We start from the raw sequence: 24,384 nt of genomic DNA, 5'->3' as shown, positions 1-24,384 counted from the left end.
CATCCCAAAAAGCCTGATAAAACTCAACACTCAGTCCATCCAAACCAGGGGACTTGCCCCTCCGGAGTTGCCGAAGGGCAGTGGACAGCTCCTCCCGAGTCAGGGGGGCATCCAGACGCACTGCATCCTCTGGACTGACCTTAGGCAAATCCTTCCAGACCTCATTGCACGCCTCCGCATTTGACGGATCAGGCGAGAATAAGGACCGATAGAATGAACGGACCTCGTTGTTAATTCCATCAGGGTCCGTGATGGAGGAGCCATCGGCAGCCAGCAATTCCACTAGCTGCTTTTGAACTCCCCGCCACCTCTCCAACGAGTAGAAGAAGGGTGAGCCACGGTCCAAATCCTGCAGCATTTGGATCCGTGACCTCACGTACGCACCTCGGGACTGCTGAAGCTGCAAGTCCCTTAGTGCGTCCTTCTTCTCCTGGTATTCCTGCCACAGCTGCTGGTCTCCAGTGGTCGGACCGAGGCGGGACTCCAGGTCAAGCAACGCTCTCTCAAGCCGTTCAATCTCAGAGCCCCGCCCTTTGGTCGACCCCCTAGTGTACTCCCGACATAAAAACCGGATGTGGGCTTTGCCCACATCCCACCATAGCCGTAGGGAGCAGAACTCTCTCCGCCTCTCCTTCCAGGAGACCCAGAACGCTCGGAACGAATCCCGGAAACGGCTGTCCTCCAGCAGCCGGTTGTTAAAATGCCAATACCCGGATCCCACCCGAGGGTGTAGTGGAATAAATTCCATCCACACAAGGTGATGATCCGAGCACGACACTGGCCGCATGGAGGACGCCGACACGCGGGAGGCGTAGGCCCGAGAGATGTAAATGCGGTCTATCCTGGAACCTCCTTCTCTAGACCTTCTCGAGAAGGCGCTAGAGTTGGGGTGAAAATTCCGCCAGCTGTCCACCAAGTCAAAGGAGCCGACTAGCTCCTTTAACTTTTTTGCTGATGCTGGGTCGCGTTGGAGGCCCGAACGGTCCTCCGCCTCGAGGGTACAATTGAAATCTCCCCCGAGGATGACGCAGTCCCCAGGATCGATGGAGCTCAGCAGGGTGGACAGCTGACAGAATAGGCGCGTCTGCATCACACCGCGCCTGGGAGCGTACACATTGATAAAATGCAATGGTACGCCATCCAGGCGCACAACCAGGTGGAGCAGACGGCCGGGCACAACGTCTTGGACCCTTTCAATTACTGGCTGGAAGGTCGGGGCCAACAGGATCGCCACCCCGCTAGAAATGGAGCTGAGGTGGCTCATGTAGACCCCGCCCTGCCACTCCAGGAGCCAAGCAGACTCGTCCCCAGGGATGGTATGGGTTTCCTGCAGGAAACTCACCGTATACCGCCCATCCCTGAGGACTGAGAGATTGTTATGCCTGCGAAGAGGACCCCTGCTGCCGTTTACATTGAGACTAGCTATGGTAAGCTTCATGGCGGGAGCACACTAGGTCTCAGCAGCTGCGCCCATTTCGGTGAGAGCGGAGGCTTCCTCAGGGGTCTACTACGGAGATTCGGCATGTCATCAAAAATCTTGGCAAACTTCTATAGGTGTGTGGTGAAAAGTGTGCTGACTGGCTGCATTATGGCCCAGTACGGGAACACCAATGCCTTTGAGTGGAAAATCCTACAAAAGGTAGTGGATTCTGCCCAGTACATCATGGGGAAAACCCTTACAACCATTGAGCACATCCACATAAAGCGTTGCATAGAAAAGCAGCATCCATCACCAAAGATCGTCACCACCCAGGCCATGATCTTTTCTCGCTGCTGTCATCAGGTGGAAGGTACAAGTGCCTCAGGACTGGCACCACCAGGTTCAAGGAGAGTTACTACCCTTTAACCGTCAGGCTCTTGAACAAAAGGGGATAGCTACACTCTTTTGAGGACTCTTTTATCTTGCTATTTCATTGTCATTATTTATTGCTATCTACTTATTATCTGCATTTGCACAGTTTACAGATCCTGTTTAGTTACTGTTCAATAGATTTGCTGAGAATGCCCGCAGGAAAAAAATCTCAGGGTGGTGACATACATGTACTCTGATAATAAATTTTACTTAGAACTTTAAAATGCGCAAAACCTGAGCAGTGATTGTCTTCTGAAACCTGTCATTTGTTGCTTGAATTATGATTGTGGCGACGAATTTCTGACGAGTTTGAGAGCAGCTGTCCACCACCTGTACTTTCTTGTGTCTCCCACTGAGAATAATTCCGTTGTAAACCCACTGGTGAGTATGACAGCTCGCATGTTGTAGAACAAGCGTAAGGCAGGACTTTCAATGCGCTGCCGAATTTGAGGAGAGTTTTCAGTAGCTATGATGCCTGAACATCCAAATTGATGATCTTCAGTGCCAAGCATTTGATTGTAAATGATTATTCTGGGGGTTGGTGGTGGGACTGTGGTAATCTCAACAAGGGATTTGTCCCTCTGGTGCAACAACTGGGTTTGAACTTCGCGCACCGGAAGCAGAAGATGGGGCGGCCGGGTCGCAATGAAAACAAGTAAGATGGCGGAGCTGGCGGCGAGAGAGGGCCGTGTTTTGGTGGATTTGCCCGAGGAGGTGCTGGAGCAGATATTTTGCTGCCCTTCGCTGAGCTGTATGGACGTGGTCAGCGTCTGTCAGACGTGCAGGAAGCTGCATGAGGTGTGTCAGGGCCGGAGCACCGTCTGGAAGCACAAGTTCAGGCACAGGTGACTGAGGCGCGGAGTCGGGTCAGCGGGGGGTGGAGTCTGATGGCTTTGGTCATTATTGGAGTGAGGGGTATGTGGCAATTTGTGGAAGGGGACGGAGGTAGGGGGTTACAAAGGGATGCATGAGGTGGGAATTTGCGATTTCTGGGGCTGAATTTAGATTTACCCTGCTAAGAAACCCACTTTCAGATTTTGGAATATGGAATGAACCGTTTAAAGGAATGAGACCACATTATAAAACTCTTTCATAATGTTGTTCACTCCTAACTGGACCTTGACCGTGCAGCAGTGGGTCATTTGGTATTGATTCTCTGCAAAGACAAATATGTGCCGCCTTTAAACGTTAAAAATAGATGTGTACTAACAGTGGTTTGATTTACTCTATCTACAGCCTTTGATATCTGTAAGCTATTCCAAGTAAGGTGCAGATGTTTGAAGGGTTTGTGGGGGAGGAAGACTGGAAATTGATTTCATTAGTGACGTGCATTAACTTTATAAATTAGACCAATATATAAATATTCCATGTTTTAGAATCAGAATCAGATTTATTGTCACTGATATCTGTTATGAAGTTTGTTGTTTTGTAGCAGCTGTACTGTACAATACATATGCTATAAATTGCAGTAAGTATATGTAATTTTTATGTAGTCAAAACTGCCCATCACATGACCAGCACCAGGCTACCCACCATCAAGGACATGTACACAGAAAGACGCCAGAAATGGGCCAGTAACATAATGATAAATCCCACACACCCTACTCTTGGACTGTTTGTTCCACTCCCATCGGGGAGAGGCTACGCAGCATATACTCCAGGACTACCACACTCAAAAAACAGTTACTTTCCCCAAGCGGTAAGGCTGATTAACACCTCTACCCACTAACCCAAGCCTTCATGCCCCCAACCACCACTTTTTAAAAAAAAATCATCACCTTATGTACTGACTCTCCTGTGCCGAGTGCCTTGTTTATTATTATTATCTTATTTGTATCTTAATTGTGTTTTTTATGTGCTGCGTTGGATCTGGAGTCACAATTATTTCATTCTCCTTTGCACTTATGTACAGGAAATGAGATTAAACGATCTTGAACAGAAAAATAAATAAGTAGTGCAGTTAGAGAGCAAAATAGTGGTAACCATTCTTATCTCGTATTATTAGGTATGTGATACTGATATCTGTATAGAAGCCTGAGTCCATTCTACAGGTCAAGTTGGAATGATTTCTGCTACAGTTAATGCCATTTTTAAAGATACTTGTCCTTTTCCCTGACTTTTTGGCTTCAGGTTTGAACTGTAGCTCTGAGTGAAGGTGACCCTATTAAACGTAAGTAGAGGCAGAAAATCGTTAGACAACCGTTCAGTCATGAACAGTCAGAATGGACCATCTGACGCCTCATAGCTGCTGTGCCTTTCAGTAAGTCTGTGGCCAGGGATAGCACTGAGCAATTGCAAAACTGAGGTGCCAGGAATGTCCCCATGGTCAGCCAAGGCCAAAGACAGCTGGGAGCCATTTGCAACAGTTGTTAATACAATTGGGCCATCGGTTAATTGGGTAGCTGCTTATTTGGGACAGCTTTTAAAGAACAAAAACTAATAGAGAAAATTGCCAAGATTCCCTTCGTTTATTTGGGACACTATGCCGCTTACTTTGGACAGGTTCTACCGACCATCAGTCAGCTTGTGTGACCATTAGACCCCGCACTGCGATTAGAGCGACCGTCAGTCAGCTTGTGTGACCGTTAGACCCCACACTGCGCTTAGAACTACTGTCAGTCAGCTTGTGTGACCGTTAGGCCCCACACTGCGCTTACAGTGACCGTCAGTCAGCTTGTGTGACCATTAGACCCCACACTGCGCTTAAAGCGAACAGTTTCTAGTAGCGTCGGTTGTGTGTGTTTGTGTTCAAAAAGCAGGATTCTTGTCACTGACAGTTGGCGAGAAATAAGCAGTAAGGCAATTCAAATTGTTTTGCTCACTGTGGTTACAAGCATTCAGGCTTGGAGATGCCAGAAACAGCTGGGACTGAAAATGAAACAATGTCATTACCTCAAGAAGTTAAGAACTAAGAAGAATTTGAAGGTATTGACAATCATCTTGAATGTTACAATCAAAATGAAGATTTGGGGGATGTAATTATCGATAGCATTGCCTTCTATCCATTATCTGCACCAGGAGTCTGTTCTGATTGTGTTCATTCTGTACACTGGATAAGTTCCTCTGTCAATAAGTAATATATTTTTATAGTACTGCAGTACTATTGATAGTGTGTTAATTTGTTCTGTGTTTCATTTAAATATATAATTTGTTACTCAGTTTTTCTTTTTTTTTATATACCTTCTTCCATGAAGCTTTGGCTAATCGGGGCAGCCGTTTAATTGGACCAAAATGTACTGGTCCCAATGTGTCTCAATTAATCGGAATCTACTAAATACTGAATGACTTGGACTTCACTGCCATCAGTGGTGAAGAATTCCACAGGTCCATGACTTCTGGGTATTGAAATTTCTCCTGATCTTGAGGTTAAATAGTATACCCCATATTCTGAGCTGTGACCCCAGGTTCTCCATTCTCCAGTATCAGCAGCAGTTTTCCTGTAACTGCCTGACTCTGATAGAATTTTAAAAGTTTCTGAGATACTCCAGTGACCAGGAGACCAGTCATTCCAACTTGGAAGTCAGTTTAGTAAACTTTATTGCAATGGAGAGAGTACATATCTTTCCTTAAAGAGACCAAAACGTTGGAAGGGGTTTCACCAAAACCCTACATATTTGCACCAAATCATCTTTGTTCTTGCATTGAAGTGGGGCCAAGCAGTGGAGGTGTGGGGGGGGGGGTGGGTCGTGGGAGCACATTACATTTGCTTTCCTGTTTTCTGCCTGTGAATTCATGCTTACAATGTCTTGTGCACAAGAACATCTAGATGCTTGTTACATCTTTCCCATCACTATTCAGATATGTCATTGTTTTATTTAGAGCCCTAGTGCCTCATGACCCACACAGCCAGTTTCAGGAATAGTTATTACCACTCAACCATCAGTCTCTTGGACTTCACTCATCCCAACACAACTATTCCCACAACCTATGGACTTACTTTCAAGGACTTATCTCATGATCTCGATATTTGTTGCTTATTTATTGATCATCATTGTTTTTGGATTTGCAGTTTGTTGTCTTTTGTGGGTTGGTTGTTTATCTTGTATGCAGTTTTTCAATGATTCTATTGTGTTTCTTTGTATTTACTGTGAATATCTGCAAGAAGATGAATCTCAGGGTAGTGACTTAAATGTACTTTGATATTAAATTTACTTTGAACTTAGAACATGACTATATTTATCACAACGGCTTCAAAACAAAGGTATGTGCTTATTGTGGCAGCTTTCAAGTGATTGGCCCTTCAAGTTTATTTTTTTAAAGCTAATGATGCATCGTGGAACAAATCCTTCTGACCCAACAAACCACCTACTTAACACTAGCCTAATTGCAGGATAATTTACAATGATCAGTTAACCTACTAACTAATATGTCTGTGGAACGTGGGAGGAATTCAGAGCACCCTGGGGAACCCCATGCGGATCATGGGAGGACGTACTCCTTTCAGACAGTTGAACTTGGAAACAAGCGTATTGCCTGTGCGATACTTCAAAGCTGTAGGAGTGCTATGTTGCTAAAAAGTGCTGTCTTTTAAAATAACTTTATTTCCTTCAATGTCAATACAAAAGAACCCACAGCACGACTTAGAGAAAGCTAGTTCTTCTCAGTGTCTGGGGAATACTTATCTCTCCTGCCAACATTACTAAAACTAATTATTTATTGAATGTTATTGATCGTCATTGTGTGCAAATTGATTATAGTGTTGTCTCTACTTTAACTGCACCAAAAGTTCTTTGTAGTTGTGACGCAGTTTGCAGCATTCTCCAGTTACGACTTCACCTTGTGCTGCTAGAATGGAGCATAGTTGTCTCTTGGAAAACGCATAGTGCGCTACGTAAAGTTATGGAAGTGCAGGAGCAAGCAAATTCATTGGTCAGGTGGGGAATAGCAAGGTAAAGAATTTGGATAGATTAGCCTCCAAGGATGAGTCATAATTCAAAAAAAAACATTAATATGGATATAATGCATGTAATTTTACAGGTGGCCAAGACTAATAAAATACTGCAGCACAACAGGAAATTACAACTGGCGAGAAGAATACCAAACACGACACACTATTGGCTGGAAAGTGCGGAAAATTGTGGATTCCTTTTCAAAACGATTTTTCACTAAAGAGGTTGGAATTTTAATGATGAATGAATAAGACTGTATAATAGAACATGGTTTCTGGCCATGCACGTAATCATGTCACAGTGAGTTAATGTGTGAAAGGCCGGGTTGTATGTCCTGTAGAGTATGGTATTATTAATAAGTCCTAAATTCCTGCACTTGAAGGATGTCATAGAGAAAAGGCTGATTGTTTGTGATTGCATTTGCTACATATTTTGAAAATCTGTGGATTCTTATGACCTCCCAATTAAATGCAGCAATAGCTATTGGGGTGCATGTTCCCAAAGCATTATTCAATACAATCTCTGCAAATCCATGTTATTACTGCATCACAAATTATAGTGTGTTTTCAGAACTATTTGTTTTAATTTTGATAGAAATCAGTCAATTGCTTGTTGTTTTAACATCACTATTTTAATTGCTTGGGACCGAAGGCCCATGACACTAGCTTCCTAATGTAATTGAAAAGCATTTCAACAAGCTTGAAGCATTCTTATTATTTTATTAAATAGCCTTACGGTATAGTTGTATCATTGATCCTGATAGGGATATAATCAAAATTAAAGTTTAATTCTCACTGAACATGTACTAAAATGTTTTTAGAATAGTTAGAAATGCATCAGTGTCCACACTAATACATTATGCTTTCCCTAAGATTGAGGCCCCTTTGGATTACAAATGATTCCTTACAGAAAAAGGACAGTGGTTATGTAAACAGAAAATAATCTGAATATACTGTACCTGATAATTCGTTTATTGAGGAAATTTTTGCTGAAGAAGTACATCAGAGTCAGAGTCAGGTTTAATATCACTGGCATGTGTTTGTTCTAAAACTTGAAGCTGCAGTACATTGAAGTACCTAATAATAACTGTAAATTACAGTAAGAAATGTGTGTGATATATCGCACACTTACTGTAATTGAGAGTTTTTATGCCAGTGATATTAAACCTGATTCTGACACTGGTGTACTTTCATTTTATTTACTTATTTATGTGTTTGAGGCGCTACTCCTTGAAGATGGTGTGGTGGCTAGTGCCATGATGGAGCTGACTGAGTTTACAGCTCACAGCAACTTATTTTGATCCTGTGCAGTAGCACCTCCCCCACCACCACCACCACCACCATACCAGACAGTGATGCCCTCCACATTTTTTTATATAGGCATCCGTTAGTTTCGTGAGACCATAGATTTGCACCTTGGAAGGTTTCCAGGGTGCAGGCCTGGTCTCCCCTCTCCATGCCACTGATGTTGTCCGAGGGAAGGGCATTAGGACCCATACAGCTTGGCACCGGTGTCAATGTGTGGTTAAGTGCCTTGCTCAAGGACACACACGCTGCCTCAGCCAAGGCTTGAACTAGCGAGCTTCAAATCACTAGACGAACTCCTTAACCACTTGGCCACGTGCCCTCCACATTACATCTGTAGAAATCTGCGTGCTACCAGTAACCACATGTTTGTATTAGTGGTGTTTTATCTCTGCGTGAATATGGAACAGAATTAATTCATTGTCATAAACAATTTTTAAACTATTTTGTTGCCAGCAGATGGCGCTCCTATGGCATTAGTTGTAACCAAATATTTTGTTGGCAGGTTCCTGTTGATGGCTTTAAAGACGTTGAGGCTTTAGGTGGTCCTTTTCATTTTATTGAAGATGAATTGTTGTCCATCCTAAATGAAGATGGAAGGTGCGTAAGTGATTAATGATTTAGAAATTTTTAAAAATTCAAGAGCATTTCCCTCTAGAAAGCCAATTCCCGCATATTAATAGAAAATCAAGTGTTGGATGCTTACAAATAACATTTAATAATGCAGGAAACACTTGACTGGGAAATATTATTCTCGGAAGATATTGTGCTTTCTGCGCCAGCAGAACATAATGGAAAAATTGAAGGAGTTTCTTTCATCTCCTCCAGAACAACAGAAATTAATAGAAGGTAAATCTTTTAAAATATATATATAAATAACTATATATCTCAGAATTCTTATCTGATATTTATGCAAATGAATTTGCTTCTCAATGTTAAGATTGCAATTAGAAAAGCATTGCTTTGAGAAATTAAGTTGTTCAGCTAAAGTAATGCTTTGTGTAAAATATCAATTTTAAATTGTCACCCTAAACGTACCATTCATTAACGACGGAGTAGGCGGCTAACCTATACTTGGGGCTTCTACAGTGTTAATAGTAGGTATTAACATCTTTTTTTTTAAAAAAGTCATTGCACAACAACTCTGAATGTAAGCTTAAAGTTTACTCTATCATCTTATCAGGTGTGGTGCTCATAGACCAGTACTGCAACCCTTTAGCAGATACTTCACGGGAGGATATCCTGTTGCAGCTGAGCCATATAACAGAAGAGGTGAAGAAAGTGCTGAGTTTAAGGAAATCATCTCATCCAAGTTTAACTGCAGAAAGAGGTATTTATCTTTAAAAAGTAAGCTTGATTCTTGGGTTAATTTAACTTCAGTCTTCAAGGGTACAGTTAAATCCAACATCAGACACTCTGTAGGCTTGTATTTACATTTGGAGGAACAAGGCTGTATCCTGAACTTGATTAACATTAGAACTTGTACTCCAGATGGTCTTATGTAAACAGCCATGACCAAAATTTGGCATATTTTAGAAACTGTTTCTATGTACACAATTTTTGGAAACAACATTTCCTTGTGTATATCTTTGAGCAACTAGATTGAAGGCATACCACTGGTAACAAAATACCCTTTGGTGGATGGGAACAGAATATCTTTTAAATGTAAAGCACCCTGATTATTCATAAAGTAAATCCATACATACTCTAATATTTGTATGAAAAATTAACCTGAATTCTTAGTTTCTCTGCTTTGTTCTATTCAAACAATTTACATAATCTGATTTGCAAAACTTTTGTCGGTTCATATTTCAGATGGCGTATTTATTGACTTAGAGCTTCAAGAGCAAGTTCTGGAGGTTATGAACTTTGTCTTGTACAAGCAACTGAAATTCAAAGGGAATGAGGATGATTACTACAATCCCATGAATTCCTACCTACACCAGGTCTATTACATTTGAGATGAAGCTTTGTCCAATTGTAAATTAAATACTGTGTATCTTTGTTAATTGGGACACACCGGGGCCAGTACATTTTAGCCCAATTAAGTAACTGCCCCAATTAGCCTAAGTTTTATGGAGATAGTTAAGGTATAAAAAGAAAATCTGCCATGTATCTGGGTAACAACTTGTGTATTTAAATGAAATACAGAATAAATTAGAACACCATCAATACTAGTACAACATTATAAAGCTGTGTATTAGTTCCTAATAGTTTAATCCAGCATGCATTGTCTTGTTCTTTTAATTGACTGTAAACGAACAAAATCAGTGTAGATAATGGACTGTCTTCGTACAAATCCTTTCGATTATTGCATCCTCCAAATCTTTCTTTTCATTGTAACATTCAAGATGATTGTTGTTACCTTCATAATTCCTAACTTGAAGTAGTGAAATCATTTCATTTTCACTCCCAGTCATTTCTGGCATCTTCAGACTTGAATGTTTTTTTTTAATATAATTTTTATTAAATTTTCAAAAAGGATACATGAAAAGATAAAATCTACCCACCCCACCCTCCCCTTAACCCTCTCCCCCCCATATATAGTCCTACCTAAAAAGAAAGAGAAAAAAAAAAGAGCCGCCTGGGTATTGGAAGGTTTCCACATGCTCCATGGGATTCAAAATAAATTTGGTATAATTATTCGTTACTTTCCCCAAGTAAACAAAATCTTTATCGGAGCACTTAAATATGCCATCCTATCTTTTGTAAATAAGGGCGCCAAATATTCAAAAATGTTACACATTTATCTCTTAAATTATAAATAATTTTTTCAAGTGGAATAGAACTAGCCATTTCATTATTCCAACGATCCATACTTAAATACGAATCAGATTTCCAAGTAACTGCTATAGTCTTGTTAGCTACTGCCAATGCAATTTTTATAAATTCTTTCTGATTTATTATTTCCTCTTTTTATGGAACTAATACGTCAAGCAGAAAAAATACATAAACTTCCAGAATCTTTTTCAACAGCGATTGTAATAGTATTGCCAAAAAAGGACAGAGATCCTATGAAACCAACATCATACAGGCCTATTTCTTTATTGAATACAGATTATAAAATAATAGCAAAAATTTTATCGAATAGATTATCTAAATATTTACCAAAATTAATACATATGGATCAAACAGGATTTATTAAAAATAGACAATTGGCAGATAATGTAACTCGGCTACTCAGTATAATTCATTTGGCACAAAAAAGGGACGAGAAGAGTATAGTAGTAGCTTTGGGTGCAGAAAAAGCATTTGATAGATTAGAATGGGATTTTTTATTTGAAGTATTAGAAAAATATGGGTTAGGAACATCTTTTCTAAATTGGATTAAAACTTTAAATTCTAACCCTAAAGCTAAAGTAGTGACAAACTCTCAAATTTCAACACCATTCCAGTTAAAAAGGTCAACTAGACAAGGTTGTCCACTATCACCTGCTTTATTTGTATTGGCGATAGAGCCATTAGCAGAACTAATTAGAATTGATCCAGATATTATGGGTTTTAAGAGTTAACCAAGAGGAATATAAAATTAATCTTTTTGCCGATGATGTTTTGATCTATTTAACAAACCCACAACATTCGTTACATAAATTATCTTCTAGATTGGATGAATATGGGAAGGTATCAGGTTACAAAATAAACTGGGATAAAAGTGAAATTTTACCTCTTACTAAAGGAGACTATAGTCAATGTCGATTAGTAACCCAATTTAGATGGCCGGTAAATGGTATAAAGTACTTAGGTATAAGACTTGATAATGATGTAAAGAATTTAAATAAATTTAATTATTTACCACTATTGAAAAAAATTCAAGAAGATCTGGACAAATGGATGATACTACCAATAAACAACACACATCAAAGTTGCTGGTGAACGCAGCAGGCCAAGCAGCATCTATAGGAAGAGGCGCAGTCGACGTTTCAGGCCGAGACCGGTCTCGGCCTGAAACGTCGACTGCACCTCTTCCTATAGATGCTGCTTGGCCTGCTGCGTTCACCAGCAACTTTGATGTGTGTTGCTTGAATTTCCAGCATCTGCAGAATTCCTGTTGTTTGATACTACCAATAACATTAGTAGGTAGAGTTAATGTTGTAAAAATGAATATATTTCCTAGATTACAGTATTTGTTTCAAACATTACCAATACAATTGCCACAGAAATTTTTTCAAGAGTTAAATAAATGTGTGAGAAAATTTCTTTGGAAAGGTAAAATGTCAAGAGTATCATTGGAACAACTGACATGTAGATTTGGGTTAGGAGGGTTACAACTTCCAAACTTTAAAAACTACTATAAAGCAAATCAACTTAGATTTATTGCATCTTTTTTCGATGATCAAAAACCAGCATGGATTAAAATAGAACTAGACAAGATAGGAGAAAATAAACCTGAAGACTTTATATATAAATGGGAATCTAAATGGATACGGGAAAAGAAAGAATCTCCTATATTAACACACTTGATTGATCTATGGAATAAGATAAATGTTGATAAGGAAACACAGAAATCTCTATTAGCAAGGAGACCTTTGTTCCAAAACAGGCTTGAATGTTTGAAAATGCAATGAGCAAAAACAGTTCTGAATTTCTTACGGCTTATTTCTCACCAACTGTCAGTGACGAAAATCACCACATTTTAAGCACAAACATGCAACTGACACTATTTAAAAACTGTTTGCTTTAAGCACAGTGTCTAGTGGGCACGCAAGTGCATGTGACTGATGTTAGTTAGAAGCTACTCGGAGGCAGTCTCCCACCTCAGTTAAGTGGCAGAGTGTACCAAATTATCAATGGAAATTCTGGATATTTTCTTGATTAGCTTTTGTTCTTTAAGAGGTGACCCAAATAAGTGGCTGCCCTGATTAACCTATGGCCAATTAACCAGAATCCATTGTACTTAAAATCATTATTTCTATGATTTGTCTAACTATAGAGTAAATGCTTAAAATAATTTTCTCTTTAATTTTGCATCAAGGTGCTCCGACAAAAAAAAGGAATTCCCATCACTCTTTGCGTGATATATTCAACAATCAGCAAGAGCCTGGGTATACAACTGGAACCAGTCAGCTTTCCTGGTCACTTTCTCTTACGATGGTGCCAGAAACCTGAAGGGTAATAATGTCTAAATGGTTTTGAAACATGATTTGATTTCATTTGTTTGATTATAGAAGAAGCTGGCATTCATCAGCACCCATTGTAGCTTTTTTAGCATCCTTAATCAATTGCTCCTCAAATATAAGATGTGAGCTCTGTACTCATGAATTACCTCTACCTTTTCACTTCTCTTTTAAAGAAACAGCCTTAAACATCATGCTGCCTCTTAATTTTCTCCTTTAGTTTGGCATCTGTTTTTGTTTGAGAATGCTTGAATTGGTTTATTATTGTCTCAGGTCTCAAGGTACAGTAGAAAAACTTGCCATCGGTACAGATTATTTCACCACATCAGTGCATCATAGAGCAGTACAGCACTGGACAAGCCATGTCGTGCCAATCTTAATGACTAAGTTATACTAAATGTCCTTTTCCCATGTATCATCTATATCCCCCCATCCCTTTAACATTTTCTTATGTCTTACCTGAAAGTCTTCTTAACTCCACCAAACTGTCTGTTTCTGTGACCTCTTGTAAGCCATTCCAGGTGCCTACCCTTCTCTGCATTTAATTAAAAAATAACTTGCCACTCTTGTTGCCTTTATACTGCTCCCTCTAACTTTAAAAGCATATCCTTTGGTGTTTGACATTTCTATCCTGAGGAAAGGATTCTGCACATCTAACCTACCTACATTTCTCATTAGTTTAAAAATGATAGTCATGTCCTCAACATGGTATCTGATGGTGAAGAGAGAACTACACAAGTAGACTATCCTCTCAAAGTACTTCATGATTGTGGATGTCAGAGTTACCAGGCAATAGTCATTGAAGCACATTACCAGAATGATAGGGTATTCTTAAAGCAGATGGGATCCTCAGATTGAAGCAGGGAGAGGTTATAAATGTCTGCAGATACAACCCCCCCCCCCTTCCCCCAGCTAACGTGCTGAGGATCTAATGACATGGCTTTGGTCTCTATCCAGGCTACGGGTTCACTCTCTGGAAGACTGATCTGATGTCTGCAGTGGTCACTGTGGGTTCAGGTGCTTTGGAGACTATTGGGATAGGTGGTGACATTCCATTTCCCTGTTCAAAGTGTGCAACAATGTATTAATGTTGGTGATGCCACCTGACTTTGTTTTGTAGTCTTTTAAAGTATGTAGGCCCTGCATACCTGACTGCTTGTCTGGGACTTGAGTTTGGTCTGATATTGCCTCTTGGTATCCCTGAGAGCTTTATAAAGGTTGTAAAAATCAGTGTCGGATATATTTGAATGCTGCAGATCTGGACTTCACTAGAGAGTACGTCTCCTAGTTCATCTATAGTTTCTGGTTTGGGGACACCTGGATTGACTACTTTGGTATACATCCTCTAAACACTTGCTCATAAAGACTCTGACAGTGTGACATTTTCATTTGTTTATTTGCTGAGCCTCCTGAATGTGGACCAGCCTATTGACTCAAAGAAGTCCTGGTAGTTGGATTTACCAAAGTGTTGGGCTGGGGATGGATGGGTCGGCATCTTTATTTGTGTAGCAATGGTCAAGGATACTTGGGCACCTGGTGGAACAGCTGGTAGTATTTTGCTAACACACTCCTGAAGTTGGCCAGGTTGAAGTCAGTGGCTATAAATGAACAAGGCCTCGGGGTATCCTGTTTCAAAGCTTTAAAGAGTCTGGGGTTGATTAAAGATTAGATTTAATTGTCATATGTACATTGAAATATACAGTAAAATGCGTTATTTGCATCAAATCAAATCAGCGAGGATAGTGCTGAGCAGCCTGCATGTGTCACTACACTTCTGGTGACAACGTAGTGTGCCCATAACTCACTAGCCCTAACCATGCGTCTTTGGAATGCGGGAGAAAACTAGAGCACCTGGCAGAAACCCACATGGTTGGAGGGAGAACGTACGGACAGAGGTGGGAATCAAACCCCAGTGTTATGCCAACAACTGTGCTGCTGTGCGGCTATGAATGGTGTATTCGGTATGTGGTTACCTAAATGAATGGTTACAAAAATGCAAGGTGTTGTTATTAATATGCAACAATCTAAAATAGTGTCTTGTCTGAACAATTCTGCATAGGCAATACAGTGTACATACGATAGTTTACACACTAATAATTTTGTGTGCAGGGGCAACCTCTGAGCAGATTTGAATTATTAGACATACATGCCAGACCTAATCATTTGTCAGATTTAGTCATTTGATTACACAACATATTTTCAGGAAAGATCTGGTCTGTGATAATTTAAAAGACAGGTTTGCCTTCAATACAAAATACATAGCTCTAATATAGGTTGTATTTTGATAATGATGTTTTTAAAATTGAGCATAATGTCATGAATAAAAACTGAGCAAAATTACCAGATGAGTTGTGCACATCCTCATGGGATTATACTCCTTTTGCAATGCAAACTTGTTCAAGAGATTTAATTTTGAAAGTAGTTTGTTACTACCAAGGACATATCCCAGAAATCGGCCAATTATTTTGATTCATTTCTCTAAAGTTCTATTATTTGCTATTATGTAATGCTTTCTATTCCGCGTTGGCATGTGTACAGTTGAATCTTTTTGTATTATTTTTCTCAGGAGTACTAACATGTTGGACTATATTTATATTGATGCTTTTAACAATGGGAAACGCTGTACGGCAAAGGAATGTGAGCACCTGAGTGGTCAGAAAGTTGCAGCTAATTTTTACTGTTCTGTAACTATAAAGGATGTGCTTTTCCGTATGGTAACAAACCTGTTCCACTTGGGAAAGAGGTAAGTGAATGGATATCACCTGAATGTACCAAATAATTGAAATATCATTTATTCAAAACCATATTTTCACTTCAGAAAGACAGGAAATAATTGATTATTCACGCTGGCACAAATCAAATGACATGTATCATCTTTGCTACTCTTGTATGATTCCTGATTTTACTGCAAAAATAATAATGGAAGTTGTTTCGGAGAAGGTCGCCTGTTGGTCCATAAGGATGTAGAACTTGTATAATTTTGAACAGGCCTGTTGGTTATGAAATTATGGAGGTACAAAAAAGATGGCTTCAAAATGCAAATTGCATAATATAAATTTTAAATCTAAAAAAATACTCAATTATTTCAACACTAAAACACTGCATTTATTTTTAAGTTTTGACAGTTTATGGAAAATAATTATTGATTCCTATCTGTGCTTGATTAAATGTGAGAGAATTGCTAAACCTATCTGTCTACATTACTCCAGAAATTTAAGTAATGTTGCTAGTGCAGATATTAGAACATAGATCATTACAGCACGTTACAGGTCCTTTGGCCCATCATGTTAGGCCGACCTGTTAACCAATTCTAAGATCAATCTAGCCCTTCCATGTTAGTTAGTTCTCCATTTTTTTCTTTCATTCATGTGCCTATCTAAAGTTCACTGCATATTATCTTACGAAGTATTAATTCAATCCATATCATCTTGTGTAACTTCAGTTAGCATTGTAGGAAATATTATTGGCTTATTATTATTATTGGTTTATTAGTGTCTCGTATCAAGACAGTGGAAAAACTTGTATACTGTTTATACTGATCAAATTATTACAGTGAGCTAGCATAAAATAAAACAATAACAATGTGAAGTGTAAAAGCTACGGAAAGAAGGCAGTGCAGATAAATGATAAAGTGCAAGATCATAACAAGGTGGATTTTGTTCTTCAAGAGTCTAGTAACAATGGGATAGAAGCTGTCTTGTAGGTTGGTGGTATGCTTTCAGGCTTATGTATCTTCTACTTGCAGTTTACTCTAGCAGCGAAGTATTTCACTCTCAAGTCGTTTATGATGAGTTCTCAAATGTCAGAAGGTTAAAGATCCAAAGACATACACCACAACCTAAGCCGATAATCTGGACAGGTTGCCTTAAGTGCAAAAGATGCTTTATTATTAACGGACTTGCTATTGAATAAGACATTAATTAAACTGAAGCCTTGTCTTGTACTGTATGAATTAATGAAAAAGATGGCAGTGATATTTGAAGAAGGTCAGTGAACTTCGTTGGTATTCTGGCTATCACTTCTTCCTGACTCAAAAGAAACAAATAATTTGCCTTTACATTCACTCGCTGTGCTTTGGAATCTTTTTTGTGCAGATTACACCATAATAACATTGACCACATTTTAGACTGTATATAATTAGCAATGGCATGTTTTGAGAAGTTCTGGGTGAAAGGTAGCATGCATGTACACGTCCCATGCTGTATATAAACAAAAGCCATTTATATCAAATTAGGAAACAAGAAGTAGAACTTAAGAAACATTTATAGGGAATTATTTTGTTGCACATTGTCTGAATTAATTCTGTGATTTGCAGAGAGGACAGTGACCAGTCTTACCAATTGCTTCGGAATGCTCTTGATTTATATCTTACCTTGGCTCCTGATGATGTTCAATACTTGATGCTTCAGGCGAGACTTTACTTTCATCTGGGGATCAATCCAGAAAAGGTAATTGGTGAAGCTCAGTCTCATGTCAACCATTTAGATCTGCATCTGGTTGTCAGTGGGGCTGTGGAATGCAAGATTAATTGGCTCCAGAGCACATCAGGGCCTCAGTCCAAATATGGAGCAAATGAGATCAATTCTGTAAGAGAGGTCAGAGCGACTTCTCTTGACATCAAGGAAGCATTGACCAGGTTTGGTATCAAGGAACCCCGGTAAAACTGAAATCTGTGGGTACCAAAGGAAGAAATTGTTCAGTAGTTAGAGCTATGACTTGCACAATGATCGTTGTTACTGGAATTTGGTCATCATTGCAAGAGTTCCTCAGGAGGATATACTGAACCCAATCATCTTCAACTGCTTCATCAATGACTACCACCATATGGTCAGAAATGGCAATATTCAGTGACTGCACAGTGTTCAGTTCCAGCAAATGAAACCACCCGACGAGCAGTCACATCTCGACAGCATTTAGTCATGGAATGATAAATGGCAAGTAACATTTATTCCATGTACATCTGTCAATAGAGTTGGAACTCAAAATGTGCAGGGCCACGGGGAAAGAGCACCTCGGTAGTAACTGGCGGTTCTCTGAGAGCAGAAACGATGTGCTGATTGACATCTTATGGTGTAGCTTCGTATAATTATAAAGCACAGGGACATTCAGAACAAGTGGAGTAATTGTGTAAAGAACCACAATCCAGTTAGCCTGTTGCAAATCAGTTCTTGAATGCATATTGAAAACAGAGAGGGGCTGGTACATTGAAGCCTATTCAAGGTTTGGGTTTTTTTGTACATTTTACCACATACTGTATTTGGATCTCTGCGTTTTTGATTTTGTAGTTTTTAGGGTATCAATAAACACTTCATTCAGCTGTTATCTTTTACATAGGTATTGGACATTCTTCAGCACATACAGGCAGTGGATCCCTTACAACATGGTGTGGTGGGCCACTTGGTTCAGCTAACCATGGAGCAGATTGCACGCAAGAACCAAACTGTTGAAGTTCAAGTAAAGCGGCATACAGACGAGAAGCACAAAGGAATAGAGTTTTCAGTGGGGCTCATTATGAGACACAAAAGGTACCTCTGGTGTTAATGCTGTCACTGCAATTCAGATGTGTCTAAATTGTCCTCTTAAAACCTAGAGAGGTTTGTGGTGTTACTATTATTTGGTAGTAATTGTGCTGAAGTTAATAATGATGTGTTTTTAATGCTATAAAATAGAGCTTCCTCAAATTAATAGCCGCATGAGACAAAAAGTTCTTTATGGATTTTTTTAAATTAATGCTGGTAATCAGCTGAGCAAATGCTAAAAGTTGTTTCTACATTTTCTTTACCATCTGTCACGTATGGGTTTAAAAATAGGTTTGGGGATGGGGTTGAAGTTTGGATTGATAATTACATCAACAGCAGTAGGAATAAAAGTATCAGGTATCTTTATTAAATATAAATGGAGATTATTCAAAATGCTCAGCAAGTCGAACAGCACCTGTGAAGAGATACTGTTAAGATGCACAGGTATTTTTAAAATTTGGATGTAAGCGACAGGTGAGAAAAATGCTATTTTTCTGTTTTATTTTGCCATGATTTGTAGGCAGGTTATTATTCACTCATTGTGCCATGTATTAATTTTATCTAGATGTAAGGTATTATCTTCATATACCAAGAATCTGACTTTCGTAATGTGTGCATGTTTCTGTTGCACATTCAGATTGGTAATTATTTAAATCACCTGAAATACTTAGGCTGAATTTTGCTTGCTGCAGCTGAAGTTTGACAGCATTTGTCAGGTGCTGAGGCCAAAAAGACTCAGGATGCTCTTGGATTCTATAATAATTTGAGGTGCCTCCTAGATATTAAAGGTCACAAATTCAGCCCTTCACATCCAGCCAGATGGGCAGGGATCGTGGGGAGTGACCAGGTAGCAGGAGTGTGTGAAATCTAATATAGTAATCAGTATTGTGCTGAATTTATACATCCAGATAATTAAAATGAATTATGGTTGACACTATTAGGTCTCAGCCCAAAATGTCAGCTGTTTATTCATTTCCATAGATGCTGTCTAACCTGCTGATTTCCTCCAGCATTTTGTGTGCATGTGTGTTGCAATAGTTTACAATAGCTGTAGCCTTATAGTTTCCAAATCAAGTCTTTCAGCATAATATACCTGGGAACCTCCTGGCAACCTTCCATTGATCTGTTACAGTACGTGGTCACATTAACAAATACCCTCAGGCACCTTGTGACAGGAGGTGCTTTGTGAGGCTGCACTACAAATAACAAGAAAGTGTGTTAATATAAAATGCTGGTGTGTCAGCAGATCAGGCAGCGTCTATGGAAATGAATAAACCGTCAATGTATCAGGCCAAGACCCTTCTTCGGGATGTTAATATAAATTATTGATCAAGGTTTAGATGTGACATACAGTAATGTACAGCTTTTGTCCACCATGATAAATGTCATTTAACAATAAATGTTATGGTGGGCTGAAACAACCAACGCCTTTCGGTCATCTGACATCCAATCGCAGGCTGACTTTCATTGGTCATTGTTCTTATCAACATCTTGAATGTTCATGGGTAAACTATTTAAATAGTGCTTTGGGATGCACTGTTGAGGTTTCAGTTTTGAAATTGTGGTAGTTATGTGGTTTTACTGAACAAATGTTCACTTGGGCGTTGTTTTATCTCCTGACTTTGGGTCTCATCAGTAGTTACAGCAAGTGATCTCAACAAATTGACGAGGAGGTGCTGTATTATTTCAGCAGAAGCCGTGCACGATCCTACAACAGCAGCAAGCTCAGTTTGAGGTTGCCCAGCCTCAGTTGATTGAAACCACGACCAGCAGGTTATTAGTGAGTCCCATTACATCGGTGTCAAACACTGAACAGAATTCGTGCGAGCCAGTTGTTGCATCCATTACCAGTTTCCAGTGTGATGCAGCTTTGGGAGTTACTTTTGAATCATGGTTCAAACGTTACAAAGATATGTTCTGGATCAAGTTTGCCATTAACAACGACTGGTGGAAAACACACACTTTGCTTCAAAATGAGTGTTACTTCAACTTCTTTCTGCCTAAGAACCCATGTGACCTATCGTTTGATGGAACTGTCTGACAGCTAACAAGCATTTTTGGAGAGCAATCATCTTTTCATTGTTTGCTACCATTTCCTACAGCTTGTTAAACATGATGCCAGTGACTTCATAAGAGCATAAGCTAAAGGAGTAGAATTAGGCCATTTGGCCCATTGAGTCTGCTCCGCCATTTGATTATAGCTGATCCATTTCTCTGGGCCGCAGTCTCCTGCTGTCTCCCCGTAACCCTTCATGCCCTGATTGATCAAGAATCTTAGCAACCCCTGCCTTAAATATACTCAATGACTAGACTTCCACAGCTGCCTGTGGCAACAAATTCCACACTCTGGCTAAAGAAGTTCCTCCTCATCTCTGTTCTAAATGGACATCCCTCTATTCTGAAGCTGTGCCCTCTGGCCGTAGACTCTTTCCATCATAGGAAACATCCTCTCCACATCCGTTCAATCGTCCTTTCAACATTCAATAGGTTTCAATGTGATTTCCCCCCTGATTTTTCTGAATTCTAGTGAGTACAGGCCCAGAGCCATCAAAAGCTGTTCCTATGATAAGCCTTTCAATCCCAGAATGATTTACGCGAACTTCCTTTAAACCCTCTGCAATGTCAGCGCATCCTTTCTTAGAAAAGGGGCCCAAAACTAAATGATGCCTCACCAGTGCCTTATAAAGCTTCAACATTACATCTTTGTTTTTATATTCTAGTCTTCTCAAAATTAATGCTAACATCACATTTGTCTTCCTCACCACCAACTCAACCTTGCAAATTAACCTTTAAGGAATCTCGCACAAGGGCTTCCAAATCCCTTTGCATCTCAGATTTTTTAATTTTCGCCCCATTTAGGAAATAGTCCACGACTTTATTCCTTCTATGAGAGTGCCTGGAATGCACTGCCTGGGTGGTGGTAGAGGCAGATACATCAATCTGAGCCTGAACGGGTTAAAGAGGCACATAAATGTGATGGAAATGGAAGAATATGGACATTCTGTAGGCGGAAAAGATTAGTTGCAGATTTGATTGCTAATCTAATTAGTTTGCCACTGGCACAGCATTGTGGCCCAAAGAGCCTGTTCTTATGCTGTACTGTCCTCTGTCACGTTGTCGGTATTATTTATTTTATTTGCACAGTTTATCTTTTGCACATTGTTTGTCAGTGTTCTTTTGATGTCATTTTTCACAAATACATTTGTATTTCTGTTTCTGTCATTACCTGCAATAAAATGAATCTCACGGTAGTACAGATGTTTGTATATAGTAACAGATACGTACTTTGGTTATAAATTTACTTTGTACGGAGCACATGCTACTTCAGTGTTTTTTTTTGCAATTTGCTTCTTTCACCTTGTAAATTCCAGTTAATGCAACACAATAATCAATAGTATGTCCTGAAAGCTATGGTTAAAAAGATCTGTTTGTTTTAAAAATGTCTTCTTGTATTGTCTGAATTCAGGTATGGATATGACTGTGTGATATACGGATGGGATCCTAAGTGTATGATGGGGTTAGGTTGGATGAGAACAATGGGAGTTCATAATCTGCCACATGGGCCTGATCAGCCATTCTACAATGTCCTTGTTCAAGACGGTTCGTGTAGATATGCTGCGCAAGGTAAGTAAACTCCTCACTTTTTTCTGTGGTCTGGCTAATTTGTAGGATAATTCACACCTGTTGATATTGAATGCTGCAAGATGATACAATAAATTATACTAGAGTGTGGTTTAAAAATATTGACTAGTACACACAGACTCCTTATGACAAATTGGCTGTCGGGCTACAGCTCAGGGAGTAATATTGAGCATTGGCCAAGAGGAGAGGCAAATTGGCTGCTGAATTATTTGGAGCTACTCCAGCACTGCTGAGTTTTAGAATGAGTAATTCTTTTCGGATGAAAGTTAGTAATTGACCAGATTAGTTGCATACCACAAAATTGAGATGAATGGCACCATAGCAAAAATAGTCGTGTATTGCCAAAATAAACTGAAGTGAAGTGGAATAGTACCTTTTTGAAATGGTTTTTGTAAAATTAAAATGCAGTGAAATGTTTTTTCCCCAAGATGTTGAATAAATCATAAAAATTCTGGGCCTAGCTTTTACTGCTAATCAGTTTATTACATGCAGTTTGCTGGTGTATCTTTAAGCTATGTATTCTGCGTCGTTTCTAAACTGTAAATATATTAAAAAGCAGATGATGTACTCTATACCTTTGCCCATGCCCATGTGTTCTGCAAAAGAAGATCCATTTTTAAATGGCAATTCTTAACACCAGAATAAAGAAAGTTGCTGTTTAAGACCCTTAGTGTGTATTATATATAAAGTAAATGTGTTTACATTTTGTCATTTGAAATGTTTGTGTCCTGATTAATATTACAGAAAATCTTATTTATCATTCATCACCAATGGAAATAAGCCATCAAGAAGTTGGTCGTTACTTTTCAGAATTTTGTGGCACGCACTATGTTGCAAATGAGGAATTGCAGATCCAGTACCCAGATGACTTAGTGTTAACATCACAGCTCGTGATGAAGGTATATGACTGTTCCTGAATGATCTTCTTTGTTTTGAGAAGAGGTGAAGTGCTACATTGGGTGTGTCTTTAATGAGCAGGACAAACCAAGTGAATTCTACCAATATAAACTTGGAAATCAGCTGTAAGTATCTCAGGACATCATGTGCACTATATATACATGTAATTTTATGCACATACTGGCTTTGAGAATCTGTGTATATTAAAAATATGCAAATATAAATCAGTTTTATTGCCAAACCTGAGGCAGTTGATTTGCTAATAATAAACTGCAGTATACCATTGTGTAAGTTGAACTATGTTCTATCAGAAGCTTCCTAATTTTGGTGTGAAATCCTGTAAAACAATAAAAAGCATTTCTGATTGTGTTATTTTGTCAGCAGATTCATACTTGCATTGTATGGAGGAAAGCATCACAAGGAATGTATGTCATTGAAGCATGACAGATCAAACTGAATGTTTGGTTTGTCTCTGAACTGAAAATGCTTGTTTAAAATCAGCTGTTCCTGGGTGGCAATAAATTGGAGATACAACTTTGAGTCTTGGTGGGATAGAAGAGTGGCTGACTAGCAGGAGGCAAGATGGGAATAAAGGGGGCCTTTTCTGGTTGAGCGTTGGTAACGTGGTGTGCCACAGGTTTCGTTGTTGGAAACCGCTTCTTTTCATGCTGTATGTCAATGATTTGGATGAAGGAATCGATGGCTTTGTGGCCTAGTTTGCAGATAGTCTTGAGGAAGCAGGATGTCTGCAGAAGGACTTAGACAGATTGTGGAAATGGGCAAAGAAGTGGCAGATGAAATATAATGTAGGAATGCACATTGGCAGAAGGAATAAAGGTGTGAACTATCTTGTAAATGGGGAGAAAATTCAAATATTAGTGGTTTAGAGGGACTTGGGAGTCCTTGTGCAGGATTCCCTAATGTCAGCATTCATTTTGAGTGGACTAGAATACAAAAGCAAGGATATAATGCTGAAGCTTTCCAAGCCATTGGTCAGACCACACTTGGGAATATTGTGAGCAGTTTTTGAGCACCTTATCCCAAGAAAGGAGAGAGTCCAGAGGATGTTAAGGAGAATGATCCCAGGAATGAAAGGGTTCACACAGGAGCTCTGGGCCTGTATTCGCTGGAGTTTAGAAGATGGGTGGGGGGGAATCTCATTGAAAC

General features: G+C 39.4%; 1 protein-coding gene across 4 annotated transcripts; it reads left to right on the top strand.

Moving 5' to 3' along the window:
• Window positions 1-520: 520 nt before the first annotated feature.
• Window positions 521-23,595, top strand: fbxo21 (F-box protein 21). Of its 4 annotated transcripts, none has more exons than XM_063034236.1 (12): window positions 521-757; window positions 6,830-6,965; window positions 8,551-8,645; window positions 8,773-8,894; window positions 9,229-9,375; window positions 9,861-9,991; window positions 13,018-13,154; window positions 15,726-15,902; window positions 17,475-17,607; window positions 18,494-18,684; window positions 22,145-22,302; window positions 23,065-23,595. In XM_063034236.1, the coding sequence occupies exons 1-12, from the start codon at window positions 573-575 to the stop codon at window positions 23,235-23,237; spliced, it is 1,785 nt and encodes a 594-aa protein (XP_062890306.1). In that variant the 5' UTR covers window positions 521-572; the 3' UTR covers window positions 23,238-23,595. The 4 variants fall into 4 exon arrangements, with proteins under 4 accessions (XP_062890306.1, XP_062890305.1, XP_062890308.1 ...); XM_063034235.1 differs by lacking the exon at window positions 521-757 and adding an exon at window positions 2,493-2,697; XM_063034238.1 differs by lacking the exon at window positions 521-757 and adding an exon at window positions 5,562-6,053.
• The last annotated feature ends 789 nt before the right edge of the window (window positions 23,596-24,384 follow it).

Source organism: Mobula hypostoma, chromosome 27 (genome assembly GCF_963921235.1).
Source record: "Mobula hypostoma chromosome 27, sMobHyp1.1, whole genome shotgun sequence".
Lineage (NCBI taxonomy): Eukaryota > Metazoa > Chordata > Chondrichthyes > Myliobatiformes > Myliobatidae > Mobula > Mobula hypostoma.
Note: the sequence above shows the minus strand (reverse complement) of the source record. Positions and strands in the feature narration are given on the sequence as shown.

What these genes read in the sequence shown, in the direction of transcription:
- fbxo21 (XM_063034235.1), top strand. Translation starts at nt 2,498, where the DNA reads ATGAAAACAAGTAAGATGGCGGAGCTGGCGGCGAGAGAGGGCCGTGTT. An exon ending in ATCCTAAATGAAGATGGAAG is followed by an intron (nt 8,646 to 8,772) that starts GTGCGTAAGTGA and finishes TTAATAATGCAG; the next exon opens with GAAACACTTGACTGGGAAAT. An exon ending in ACAACAGAAATTAATAGAAG is followed by an intron (nt 8,895 to 9,228) that starts GTAAATCTTTTA and finishes TCATCTTATCAG; the next exon opens with GTGTGGTGCTCATAGACCAG.